The sequence below is a fragment of the Pteropus alecto genome, unplaced genomic scaffold (assembly GCF_000325575.1).
Source record: "Pteropus alecto unplaced genomic scaffold, ASM32557v1 scaffold256, whole genome shotgun sequence".
NCBI lineage: Eukaryota > Metazoa > Chordata > Mammalia > Chiroptera > Pteropodidae > Pteropus > Pteropus alecto.
The window spans coordinates 629,996-643,677 of NW_006437784.1; the positions used below are offsets into that span (position 1 = coordinate 629,996).

General features: G+C 37.7%; 1 protein-coding gene across 2 annotated transcripts in view; it reads right to left on the bottom strand.

Moving 5' to 3' along the window:
- Window positions 1–13,682, bottom strand: part of AUH (AU RNA binding methylglutaconyl-CoA hydratase) — a 146,659-nt gene that overhangs the window by 9,211 nt on the left and 123,766 nt on the right. For both annotated transcript variants that reach the window (XM_015591765.2, XM_025048969.1), the window contains exon 7: window positions 645–832. In XM_015591765.2, coding sequence (XP_015447251.2) covers window positions 645–832 — 188 coding nt within the window. The remainder of the gene's footprint in view (window positions 1–644; window positions 833–13,682) is intronic.

A 13,682-nucleotide genomic window follows, 5' to 3' on the forward strand; every position in this document is an offset into this window, starting at 1 on the left:
AGTGTGAGGACAAAGAAATCCTAAAAACAGGACCCTCAGTGCACAGTTATTAATATCATACACGACAACTGTTGTCTATGAGTAAAAGTACAGTGAATTCCAGGTTTAAAAGTGTAATTGTAAGGAAGTACATTGTTTCCAAAGGAGTTAGAATAATGCCTACATCATCGCAAAAACACACACAGTAAGATGAACATATCTCAAGTTAACCTATCACAGTGAAAGCCCACCTTAGCATAAAGAATTCTTGCTCTCCTTACTTATTCATTTCACTGTTCTTCAGCTTGTGGGTGATCTAGTTTGACAGCCTATCCATTGCTATTCTTCTCCATATGTACGGCTCAGGTCAGAGATTCACTTGGTGAACTTAAGGTGCTAAGAAGTTCTGACACCTGACAAACATGCTTGTGATATTATAAACGTACAGCTATAGTATGGGCCTCAGACCATCACCAAATCTTAATTTTAATTCTGAAGGCTTTTAATGTTCATCTAGTATACTATTTCTAGTTTTGCAACTACCATGTACTTTTCTACCTGAAAAGCAAGCCAAAGGCATCATGAATATGTCAGATGATTGCTGTTTTTGTCAATTTGCTATAGAAGTTGCCTAAAGAGAAAAATAGAAACGTAATTAGAAATACCTGAGGTAAAAACTCTCTCGCTAGGTCCAAGGCCTTTTTGTAGGCAGCATCGCCCTCCTGGTTCTGCTCTAAAACGTGGCTAATCAAGCCCACTGCTTTGGCTTCTTGGCCATCGAGCACACGTGCAGAGAAGATGAGCTCTTTGGCCAAGGACATCCCAATGGCGCGAGGCAGTCGTTGCGTTCCCCCTGCAGAATAGGAGAGAGAAAACGCAGGCAATAATTTGATTTAGTTTCAATATTTCAATATTTTATTTCTTCATTTATAAAAATAAACCAGGGCCAGAAGTTTATATGTCAAAATTAGTAACCTGAAAACTACTTCAAAAAAGAATCTAATTTTTTAATTAGTTTATAAAATTAATAATACCAAAAAGCACTTGAGAATCTTCTATCATTATTAAGTTATTCTGGCACTAATACTTTCAACATAGCTGAACTAAATCCACAATCTTTATATAAAGAATCGTAAGATGCACAGCAATGGGCAAGCAATACTGTCCCTTAGCCCATTTGCCAGAGAAATGACAGGTCTATCAAGCTTGGCACTTTTCTTTCAGTTTAGTTAAAACTTACCAAATTCTGAGAAATTAAACTCATGTGCTTTAAAAGAATCATTTATAAAAAATGACTTGTAAACTAACTTTAATTTAATAAAAATAAAAGTAGAGAATTGCTCATGAAAACAGGCTTAGTCCTGGTAATGTTTACTTTTTCGGTGTAATTACTAATCTTCTCGAGACACTGCTCCATTAGATCCATCTATATAGTCACTCCAATATCTTCTAGTGATGAGGCTGGGATTTCATTAAATAGAAAGCTGAACAAAAGCAGGTAAAATTCTTATTAGCAGCCTCAATTTCTACCAATGAGAATATGAAAATAGCTACAACATTAGGATTCCTATAAATTTTATCCTTAAAAAGGCTGCTGGGCTGCCCAGGCCACTGGTAGCCAGAGACAAGAGGGGCTGATTGTCAAATTTCAGAGGAAAAAAAAAGACAAACTAATGGCTTGCCATCCAAAAGAAGTTCACTGTATTTTCTTCGGCTCACAAAGTTTACACCTTTTTTTCCCCTGTATTAGCTACTAACAACAATTAAAAGCTGGGTGGATGATTCCATACAAAAACCAATTTCCACCTGGAAGTTATCAGCAGCTGCCCCTTTAAGGCTCAATGCACTCTGGTTTGCCCATCTCTAACACTCTCTATTATAGTGCTGTTCCAACACTTTAGATAGAGAAGTTTTGCTTTACTTTAAACTTTAAAAGCAAAATTTTTTTCTTTTGCACATCTCAATCAAAAGTGGGAAAATGAAAAATGAATACCACAAATTTAAAGAAAGCATATTTTCCTTCAGTAATTAAGTATAATCCTACATGTTTCACAACAAAGCATGCCCACATTAGAAGAACACAACTTCAGATGTTATTATTAAGCAACTATATAAAGAATCATGACCAGTATTTATAAAATATGGGTGATTAAAAAAGAAAAAGAAAAAAAATCCTCAATAAATGGGAAAAGGACTAATGATTTCAACAGGGATTGTTTTTGAACATAAATGAGTACTACTTCTGTAAAACAGTTATTTCTTAAGTGTTTAAGACTGCCCAAGCAGTTAGAAATGGTGAGTTTATAAGTGTTTTACTCAATATAGCAGAAAGTACGAATTTGAAAAAATGAAGCACTGACAAATTTAAATCTAACTGTAAACAATGCTGTTGCTCAGTGCAGTAAAGATACATGTGGAAAACACAAGTTATTTATGGCATTTCCAATGGCAGCTGATTAGAACAAATATAAATAATACAACCCAGATAGCTATATTCACTCATGGAGCTCATGAGAATTTTCATAAGACTAAAGAACTTACGGATATAATGTTCACAATAAGCACAACATTAGGAAATTATTTTTTGTGTTCTGTGAAAGGTTTAATGTAGATTGATCAAAATTAACAAACGTGACCCTTATGGTCATTGTTAATGTTGTACTTTTTATTCAGCTGAAAACTCAATATTTTGCAAGTCCATGAAGCTTAAGCCCATTTATCATATCATTTCACTTACAGTATCATCTCCAGGAATGAGGATTTTGTAAAAATTTAACAAAAGAACAGTCATGAAACTAACACCATGAAACAGACCTACTCCCTTGAGCTGAGCAATATATAACTCAATGCTTTGCTCAGTGAACTAAATGCTAGAGGACATGACGTGAGGGTAAGAGGTACTGTGCTGAAGAGAGCTGTTTGTTCTGTTGAAAATAATGCATCACAGGATCCAAGAAAAAAAATCCTCAACTTGGCTCACCAATTAACACTGCAACCAAGACTTGGACTTTTTGGTTGACATCATAAGCCATCTACTTTAGGTACTTCATATAGTAGAATCATAAAGTACTTGTCCATTTATTTCATCTAGCTTAATGTCTTCAAGGTTCATCCATATTGTATAGCATGTGTCAGGACTTTTTTATTTTTTAAAACTAAATAATATTATATTGTATGGATATACTATGTTTTGTTGTTCACTCATCTGTTGATGGACACTTGGGTTGCTTCCAACATCTGGCTATTAGAAATAATGCTGCTATAAATATGTGTGTACAATTTTTCGAGACCCTGCTTTCAATTCCTTGGGGTAAATACCCAGAAATGAAACTGCCGGATAATGTAATAATGTTTAATTTTTTTGGGAAACGGCTATACTGTTTTCCATAGCAGCTGCACCACTATACAGTCCAACCAAAAGGGCACAAGAATTCCAATTTCTCCATATTCTCACCAATATACATTTTTTAATAGTAGCCATCCTAATGGGTATAAAGTGGTATTTCATTTGTGGTTTTTGATTTGCATTTCCCTAACAACTCGTGATGATGTCATGTGCTTACTGGCCATTTCCATCATCTTTGAAGAAAAGTCTATTTAAGTCTTTTGTACATTTTTTAAAATTGGGTTTTGTTGTTGAGTTGTAGGAGTTCTTTATATATTCTGAATATAAATCCCTCATGAGATAAATGATCAGCAAATATTTTCCCCCATTTCATGGGTTGCCTTTTCACTCTGCTGATAGTGTCCAATGCATATAAGTTTTTAATTTTGATAAAATCCATTTATCCGCTTTTTCTTTTGTTTCCTGTGCTTCTGGTGTCATATCCAAGAAATCACTGCCAAACCCAATAGCACTAGTTTTCCCATTGTTTTCCTCGATAAGAATTTTGGAGTTTCCACTCTCACATTAAGCCCTTTGATCCATTTGGAGGTAAGTTTCGTATACGGTATATGGTAAAGGTCCAACTTCATTCTTTTGCAAGTGGAAATCCAGTTTTAGCAATACCATTTTTTGAAAGGGCTATCTTAAATATTACACAAATACATAATTTAATTCTCTTATTCCTACTGAAATTTTATCATTAGGAAACCTGTTCGGTAAGAAATTACCTGGCCCACTTTCCTATGCTGCAATCAGTTTGCAGAAATCAAAGACGGATTATCTGAACTATATTTTTACATTTGTGGAATTGAAGATAACTGCCCCCTACCATTTCTAGGAATATAAAATTTGTAATTCAGTTTGTTTTTCTCAATTAATATTTAATATTATCAGTGTAAACAAAGAGCTGTACAAATGGAAGTAACTGAACTGCAGTGCAATATGACAATAAACTAAACATGATTAATGCGGAATCTCAGATTTCTACAAATATCTCAGGAATAGTTACCCTAAATAGAAACTTTTTATGCCAACATTCTGTTCCAATTTGGAAGTACTTGTACTTATGAACAGCTATTTTCTATTATGAAATTAAACAAAACACTACTGCTTGTTAGGAAGTCAAGGCTCAATGTAGTACACAACACCTTGTAACCTGAGAGACAAGACGTGCCACTGAGACCTGACGTGTAAGGAAAGGCATCAGATTTTAAGTCCAAATGCAAACAGGCATACTAGAGAGAATTTATTTCATCTTTTTATTAATTCTGAATATTAAATTCTAATCTTAGCTTAGAGTTAGGCAAAAAGAAGACAGAGTGTCATATCCCTGTTTATTTTCTTGTGCCATGCTTACTTCACTAGATTAAATAGCCTGCTCAGTTCTCATAGCCATTTGAGTTCAGCATCACTAAAGTACCATCCCTCCTAGGGATTGATGAAATTAAACAGTGGAATTAAAAACAGGGTTGTCACAGTGGAAATAAAGTTGTTTCATTCTAACAGCAGCCCTACTGCATTCAAGATCACAGAGCTCTACAAGACTCTATTCAAACTCCACTGTCCATCCCAACAGCTTCCAGAGCAGAGCCCTAACTCCCAGCTGGGCCTGCTCTGAGGCTCAGAGACTCTTCATAACTTGTCCCTAGTCATTAAGTTAGGTTGCAAAACCAGGCTTCAAACCCACCTCTGCCTGATTCTTATCCACTGTGTAATAAAAGCAAATTATGAAATGAATACATGGCTTGGCTTATTTTATAAAAAATGGTATGTGTGGTGTATACATAAGCAGGTACATAATATAAGCAAGTATATACATATATCAAATATGCCCAAACAGTTGTCTCTCTAAGGTTACCTGATAGGTAACCGTTTTTTGGTTTTTTTTTTTTTTTCATTTTGCCTTGCTATATTTCCAAAATGTTCTGCATTGTGTAGGTAATAAGACACTGGAGTAGAAATAAAAGTGCTATAACATTCTGGAAGACCACAGAGAGACAAAGAGCCAGCCACTAAGTATAAGTATCACAGCCACTTCCTGCCTATGTTCCCAGGAAACTTTTCAGGTTTCAGAAAGCTGAGGCTTCCCTGGGCTAGCTGTAGTACTCAAGGATCATGGTATCTGCAAGTAATACACTCCCAGGATATTCCCATAGGTAATCCGTGGTACTATGAAACCAAGGAGAAATGCAATGTAAGCTCAGAATTTCCACAACAGCTCATAAGGCCTCAGCTAAAAAACAAGTACCTCAACCGATCTCAGTGGCAGTAAATTTAGAGTACGTTTTGCTTACAAAATAACTATTCCTGAGTCACTTCATCACCTACCAGAAAAGGGCATTCTGTGGTGTTCCATGAATCTGCATGAGGGTACATCAGAGTAACAGGCAGAAAATGAGATCCAAAGCTGCATTAGTGTTATGGAAAAAAGGAAGCATCTTGGCCGCTAACCGTGCCCCTTCTAATGTGAGAATGCTAGGAAAAAGCCAGCTGATATTTAAGGCTTTTTGCCTTGGCTCTGTCAGCAAGAAGATTCTAATTCAATGGGTCTCAGGTGGGCCCTAAGGTTCTGCATTTCTAACAGGATCCAATATTCAGACGAAGAGACAGTGGAATCTACTGACACACTACTATAAAATGTGAGGTGGCAGGTGATTTTTTAATAAAGTAAAAGAATTTACATAACCAAATGAGCATTTGCCTTTTCAGAGTAGTCGCCACTACTTTGGAAGTCCTCTTTTGTGACTAATTTCCAAGATGACAACGCATTTGTTCACTCATTCAGCAGCTTCTTGTTTAGGCGCATGGATATAGCTATGAACTAAAAAAAGCCCCTGCCTCCTGGAGCTTACATTCCTGTGGGGAAGCCCACAATTAGCAAACAATACTGTCAGTAGGAGAGTAGAGTGTCGGGATAGACAGGACGGCCAGGAGGTGACACTGGAGCTAGGAGCACAGGGAGGCCAGAGTGGCTGGAGCTCAGGGCAGGGAGGCGCACGAGAGGCAGCAAGAGTAGCTTGAGAGGAGCAGGGACAGATCCTGTGGATCCCCTGGGCCTGGAAGGAAACAGAATTTACTTTGAGGGTGATAGGAAGCCATCGAGCATCTCAGAGCATCTTCTGAAAACACTGTTGTGAGAATGTCATTTGCCAGTGAAAATTTGGGTTTGAGGATAAGCTATGGTCATTGTGAGCCAAGAGCAGATGTTCACATTACTTATGGTAGGAAATCAACAGGCTCAGAAATTTCAAACAAGCTCCCAACAGCTTTTAATGTCTGTCATGTTTTGACTGCCCAACATCCACTGCCTCCATTAAAATTCTGGTCTTTCCTTTTGAGAACTCCCAACTTACATGCAGCCTGGGACAGTAGAAGATACCACCAATGGAGGCTGAGGAGACCAGATCACCTTTTCGACTCTGGCACAGCTGGGCAGGCATGCAAGTCAGGTCTGGCCTACTGAATATTATTTCTCAGGACTGGGAGTCATGAATGGGTGACCTTATAAGATGGAGACTTCTCAAGCTGACAGGCAATGCAGGGACAATGATGTTCAAACCTGATGATTCTTGTATTACGAGTCCTGCCACCATGTAAACTGGCTAGATCCAGGGCTTCTAGGTTCCATTTTGTGCTCTCGGCATCATCGTCTAGCCATCTATTGCTTCTGGGAACCTTACAATAAATTTCCTTTCCATTTAGGGGTAGCCAGAGTCAATTTCTGTGGCATGCTTTCCCACATCATGAATGATACACATAACTAGTAGTTTTGTTTTGCTTTCTTTTGAAAACAGAGAAAGCTGAACAGGAACTTTTTTACTTTGTTCAATTACTAATTTATTGGTTAAGTGACCTAATAGGTGCGAGGCACTGTCCCAGGTGCTGAACAAACAGTGGTGACCTAGAAAGACCATCCCTATTTTATGAAGCTTACATCTTAAAGGCAGAAAGAAAAGGGGCAATAAACAAGCACTTGGACAGGAAAGAATTGAGTGTTATGGAGAGAATTTTAAAAAGTTTCAAGATAATCACTAGATGGCTAATTTAGATTGGGTAGTGGTGGAGGACCTGTTGGATAAATGTGAGGCCCATGTCTGAATGCTAACAAGGCAGCCACAAGATCAGATAGAAGAACACCCAATGATGAGATCAGCTGTGCAAAGGCCCTAAGGAGAAGCGAAGTTCAGCATGTTCAAGGGAGAAGGAGGGGAGTGGTAAAAGTGAGGTTGGACAGGCGAGGTTTAGATCACACAGATGCCGCATAGGTTAACATCTCATTCGACCTATGACACAGACACTGGAGGGTTTTGAGTGGGAAGTAACATAAATTGATCTGCATATTAGAAGATCCTTTGTAAGCTTGGCAGAGAAGAGATTATATATTATTAGATCAAATCAAAGTACCCAGTAGGAAGCTACTGCTCTTGTCCAAGTGCAATATGATGGCAGCTTGGACTGGGGAGAAAGGGAAATCAATCTAATGTCTCAATTTCTGGCTTAGGTGAATAAGTAGAAGGTGGTGCTATTTACTGACACTGGAGAGGCAGATGATGATGGACATGCACCCTGGCCATGTTAAGTACGAGTTATCTTTTATGTATGTAAGTGGAGCAGTGAAGCATGTGATTGGATATGCAGTCTAATGTTTATTAATGATCACTGTCACATAGATGGGCATTCAAAGGCAGGGGCCTGGCTGAGATCACATAGGGAGACTGTTCACAGAGAAAAGAGCAGAATAGTAGTCAGCAAGACCCTGAGGAGTACCCGCTAAAGTGGAGTGAGATGGGATAAGTGCAGGAAGGTGGTGGTGTTCAGCTGTAGCTACTTTTGGACATCTACCCCACAACCATTTATGCCAGCCTTCTTCCAATACAGTTAAGTCTGCAGGGGTCTTCTCTTCTAGGAAAAATTTCCTCACTGAAATAAAGATACCCAGGAAAACGAGCTTTTTCCAGGATGCTATCATGTCTACATGTGACAGCTGCAGCAATGGCAGCCACTTTGTGACCATGATGGAAGCCAGCAAGGGCTGAATCCTCAAACTAAAGAAGGCACAATAGAAAGACATCACTAAGCTGCTGATATTACCAATCCTGAAGTTGCCTTACTTTGTAACTTCCTGGGGTATTACACAGTATTTTCTTATTGTTTAAGCTAGCTGAAATAGGATTTCTTGTTATTTGTTCCAAAAATGTCTGGAAGTATAGATGGATTGAGGAAAAAGATTTGAACACATATTTTGGAGAGTGAAAGCAAACATACTGGGGAAATATGGTAGCATTTCTAGGCAGAATTAATTACACATTTGAGATTTGTTGTCATGAGATGAATTAGCATAGTTACCCTTTTTTTCCCTCCAATACCTTCTAACCATTTGGGGATAGGCACAGAATAGGCAAATAAGCTGGAATTTTCCTAGACAAGCAGAAGAAAAGGGAGAAGCCAAGTAACAGGAATAATTATTTATTGAGCAGACATAAATAACCCTCTGTAAACTGTCCTAAGTACGTCTACATATTAATTAGCTCATTTAATCCTTACTATTCCCTTATGATATTGGTGTGAAGATAGTTAAGGTCATTTGTAAGGAAGTCATTATCACAAAGGACTATGAAATCTAAACTGGGTGGGTCTGAGAGGAGGGATGTGGCTTAGAGTGAAAGTATCCAGGGATCTGATGACTTAATTAGGTCCAAAGAGCACTGGAAGTTTATAATGTTGCAGAGTGAAGTGCAGGAAATCTATATTCAGAATGACGCCATTACTGATGATGTTGAAGTCTGGGTATAACTGTGGGGTACTGGGTTAAGATGTGAAGGAGGAAAAGACTTCTGTAGGTGCAATCAGAGAGAGCTGAAACTCAGTCCTGTGGACAGTAAGAGAGAACATACATCCAAGTGCTTATTACAGTTCCTGTTTTAAAACTTATTGAATAGAAAACATTAGGATATTGGGAATCTTTAATTCTAATGAGAAAAATAATACATTCTTAGCCAATCCAAAAGCTCTATCAATTTCTCCAAATGCCAATAAAATAGCTCGGAAAAAAGCTCTTAAAATTCTACGTAGCGGCCTATCAAGATTTCTACATAATATTTAGCATTTTAAACATCAATTACCTAATTCTTCAACAATTTATGAATTCATTAGGGAGTATGTTTGTGTGCAGAAAACGAATCTATCAAGTATGAATTATGTTTCCTTCTATGTGGCATTAAACATAATATAATGAAAATAAAGAATCTTAAAACTGTTCACTGATCAAATGAAAAGTTTGGTGGTGAGTGGGGAGAGCAGCAAGAGTCCTGATGAAGGGTGGAGGTCAGCAACAGTGTGCTGGTTTATGAAGTAGGGAGCAGAACTACAAATACTCAAGGCTCGTTCATGTCCACATCTAATTCTCTTCTTGGCACTGAAATTCTAGAAGTAGGTAGCTTTGAACTATTATCTGAAGCTGTAGACAAACTAACAGGATGAAAAACTCAAAATGGGTGTTTTCTTTTGCTTGTCATCTACTGATAATACAAAAATTAGTTTATAAATTAATTTTTAAATGGTTGAGTCTTTTCCTTTATTTACCAATTTTCAAAATAACAAGGTGGTTCGCTAGCATCATCCAAGGATGACCAGCATTTTTTTTTTTGTTAAAAACCATCATAAACTTACAGATTTTAACATAACTGATGCATCAGAATCCATGACAGTTATTATCTCTATTAATGCTCAAACTACCCCATCTTTGGCCAGTAAGAAAGTCCTTAGATTGGTTTTAGAGTCCTTTTGACATGACCTTAATAGTCTTTGATAATCTCTTATCTGGTATCACAAATGTTCTGTGCTCATCTTATACATCACTCTCCCAAACCTTGAATCAGCCACTTCTCCAGAACCTGGTTTCTTTCAGTGGAACTGTACTTTAAAATTTAACACTTCTGCTCGTATCAGGACCAGTTTACTCACAATAGCCATGATGCCATATGCATGTTCTGCATGTTCTTTGCAACAAATGACGAGCATCAAGGATGAGCATTAACAAACGAGCATAAAGATAGTTCTTTGGCAGTCAGTCAGTACTTCGCCACGTGATGCTACCAGATCTTCAACTTTTTCACTGCCCAATTTATTAAAGCCAGTCTCTTTAACAAGATCTACAGTTTCATTGCTTTAATTTAACCACTTCCTTGACACCTCAGAAGTCAATCACAAAATTCTGGAACCAGTTTTCTCAAGGCTGCATAAAGATCACAAATGGCTATCCTATAAAGCCAGAACCCAGGTTCGTTCTATGTTTTCTCCTTTGCTATCCTCAGCCCATATCTTCTATTCCCCAGGTCACCTCATAGTCCAAAAAGGTTGTTAAAGGCTTGCCATCATGTTTGCAGACCAGGTAGCAAGAAGAAGGAAAAGGGGAAAGGCAAGAGGGTGCTGTTTTCGGAACCACCGATTAAGTCCTAGCCCACAACTTCTGTTTCCACTGCATTGGTTAGAACTTGGACACATGTAGTTGTGGGGGACGGGAAAGGTCGTCTTCTTGCTGAGTGTTTTGCTATAGCATAGGGAACAAAACTGGAACTCCTATTACTATGGGAAAATGAAAACAGGTAAAACTTTTAATCATGTAACAACATCTTTCCATGTTTATGTATTATTTGGATAGAATTAAAATATATTTTAAATGTCATATTCTTATTCAAACTTTTCCATCATTTAATCTATTATTTTGGAAGGATCAAGAACCCACCTCCCACCCCCTGCAAGATAACGGTGTTTTAGGATTACACCATTTAAAACAAATTTAAAGTAGCAACCTCTACATCAACAGCGGCTTAAACATAGCAACCTTGCTTTTGCCAGAGAAGGCAAAAAAGCAAATTCTGCAGTCCCCTCCTGTTCCTCTGCATTCCCTGCTGCCTTGGAATTGGAGGCATACAGGCCTTCAATGCCATGGAAGGTACCAGCAGCAATCTGGGACTGCCACGTTTCTCCTTCCAGACCAAAGTCCTACACTTAAAGTCTAACATAAACCAAATACGAATGCTACTTTCCTTTCATTATATATACATGTATTAAAAAAACATAAAATAAGCTTTAGACATTTCATGATCAATTAAAAGTAACATGTAAATAACTGAACTTAACTTTATGGTTTTGAATTATAAATTATGTTTTCATAATATTTATGAGAGAAGATGTCAAGTTTTTTGGGTTTTTTTGGTTTCTTTCTTGGCTTTTATCTTTTCCCTTCTCTTATGACTTCAAGAAGAAGCCATACTAATAAAGGGGGACGTTTATAACAAATACTTTGTTAAAAGCACCACATAAAGGGCATCTGCTGATATAATTAGAACTGACCTTTGACTTCTACAAGTAAATACCCCAATAACCCCTTTGAATTACTTCTAAATCCCCTCTCATAAATAGAATGCCCCACTTACGGTTATTTTTCCCTTGAATTGTGGTGAAAAAACTGCAGTAAAATTTTAGCTTTGGATTACAATGCCCATTGCAGCTGATTACTGTGGAAGTCTATCAGAGGGCTTTCAGCAAGCACTTTCTGGGTAGAGTTGGGCTAGATGTTTATAAAACTGACTTCCTCACGCTTTTATAATAAAACATCATGATCAAAGAGGAGTGTGCTATGTGAACAAACATGGCATGTTTACTGGTCTCTTAATAGGTCATGTCACAACCATGCAAAAACCATAAAAATATCCTTCAATTTGTGACCAATGTTTAAAGTGTTATAATATTTTCTATTCCCTGAGGCTTTGTAGTATATTGTAAAGCAAGGAGAAAACACACACACACACACACACACACACACACACACACACACACACACACACACAGAGCAGAGACAGAGACACAGAGAGAGACAAGAATAAGTGAGGAGAAAAACCTAACTGGCTAAACCCCAGCAACGACCACCTGAAATTTATGAGCTTGACCTCTATGCAGCTTACGTTAAAGGTGCATTCAGCAAAAGCTTTAAAACGTTTAAGAACTTAGGCAGGGGGAAGAAAGACTGGACATAAAAATTTTTTTGCCAGAGTGAATTAAGCTGACTGGCAAGAAATTAAAACCTTTGTGATACAGCTTTCATTAATATTTATTATAGAAAGCTTTCTTGACTATTATTCTATTCAATGTTAGAGAAACAGATATGTCAAAGTTTTATTCATTATAAACAAAATTATATTTATTTTAAAATGTTTACATGAACTTTTCACAACAAATATTTGAAGAACTATTATATCTTTTTTTAACTTTTGAAAAATATAGTTATATACCAGATGAAACACAAAATCTTACTTTCTAAAACTATTTTAAAGACTGCCATGGTGCACGTCTGCCCATTTTGGGCCACCCAGCATCCACCACCAGCACTACAAGCTCCTCTGCCACACTGACTTGGTTGCTCCAATGGGTCACTAGAGGCTTCTCTGCCCAGAATCTCTCTCTCACTCTGCTACAGCCAAGGGTAGGCAAGTGACTTAAGCCATAAGTTCTCTCTTGCAATTTGGATCTTGAATGGAGCAATAAAAAAGGAAGGAAATGGTTGGGTTCACCAATTCAAGGGAAGGCTTCCAGGCAAGCCTATCTAAAGTTGTGCTGTCAGACAGACCTTTCTGTGATGGTGGAAATGGTCTGTGTCCAAGTTGTCCAATATGAAAGTCACTAGCCACATGTGGCTGCCAAAAACTTGCTAATGTGGCTGAAGTTTTCATTTTAGTTCATTTGAATCAATTTAAATTTAAAGAGTACATGTGGTCAGCAGCCTCTGGTACTGGATGGTCTTAAGTCCAGAATTTCCTGTCCCGACAGCTTCCCATGAACTCTTTTTTGTTCACAATATTTATTTCTGTTACAAAACCAAAGAAACTTTGATAAGATCTACAGCTCATTTCAAAAGACAGAGCATTTTAGTCAGTGATGCAGCTGTGGTACATGGTCTGCACAACTTCCCCATAGCTCACCTGTCTGGCAGGAGGACGCTGCTTAGCACAAAGCAGGAAAAGGGGCTGCACAAGCCTAGTGACAGACGTGTGTTCTGTAGTCTAGATAATCTCGATCATACCAAAATGAGAAGGGAGATATCCAGAAACCAAATGATTCATCTGTTCTTATAATACAGCTGCACTATATGCTAGAAAAGTGGTTATCTGCAAACTGAGTCAAAACAGAGATCTTTCTTACACAATTGCATCCCAGGTTGGCTTGAAGTTAAATACAGTAATTGCCCAGAGAAAATAAATCTAATAGAAAGACGCGATCCAATGGACTCTTCTGTATTCTGATTTCCATCTAGTGGCAT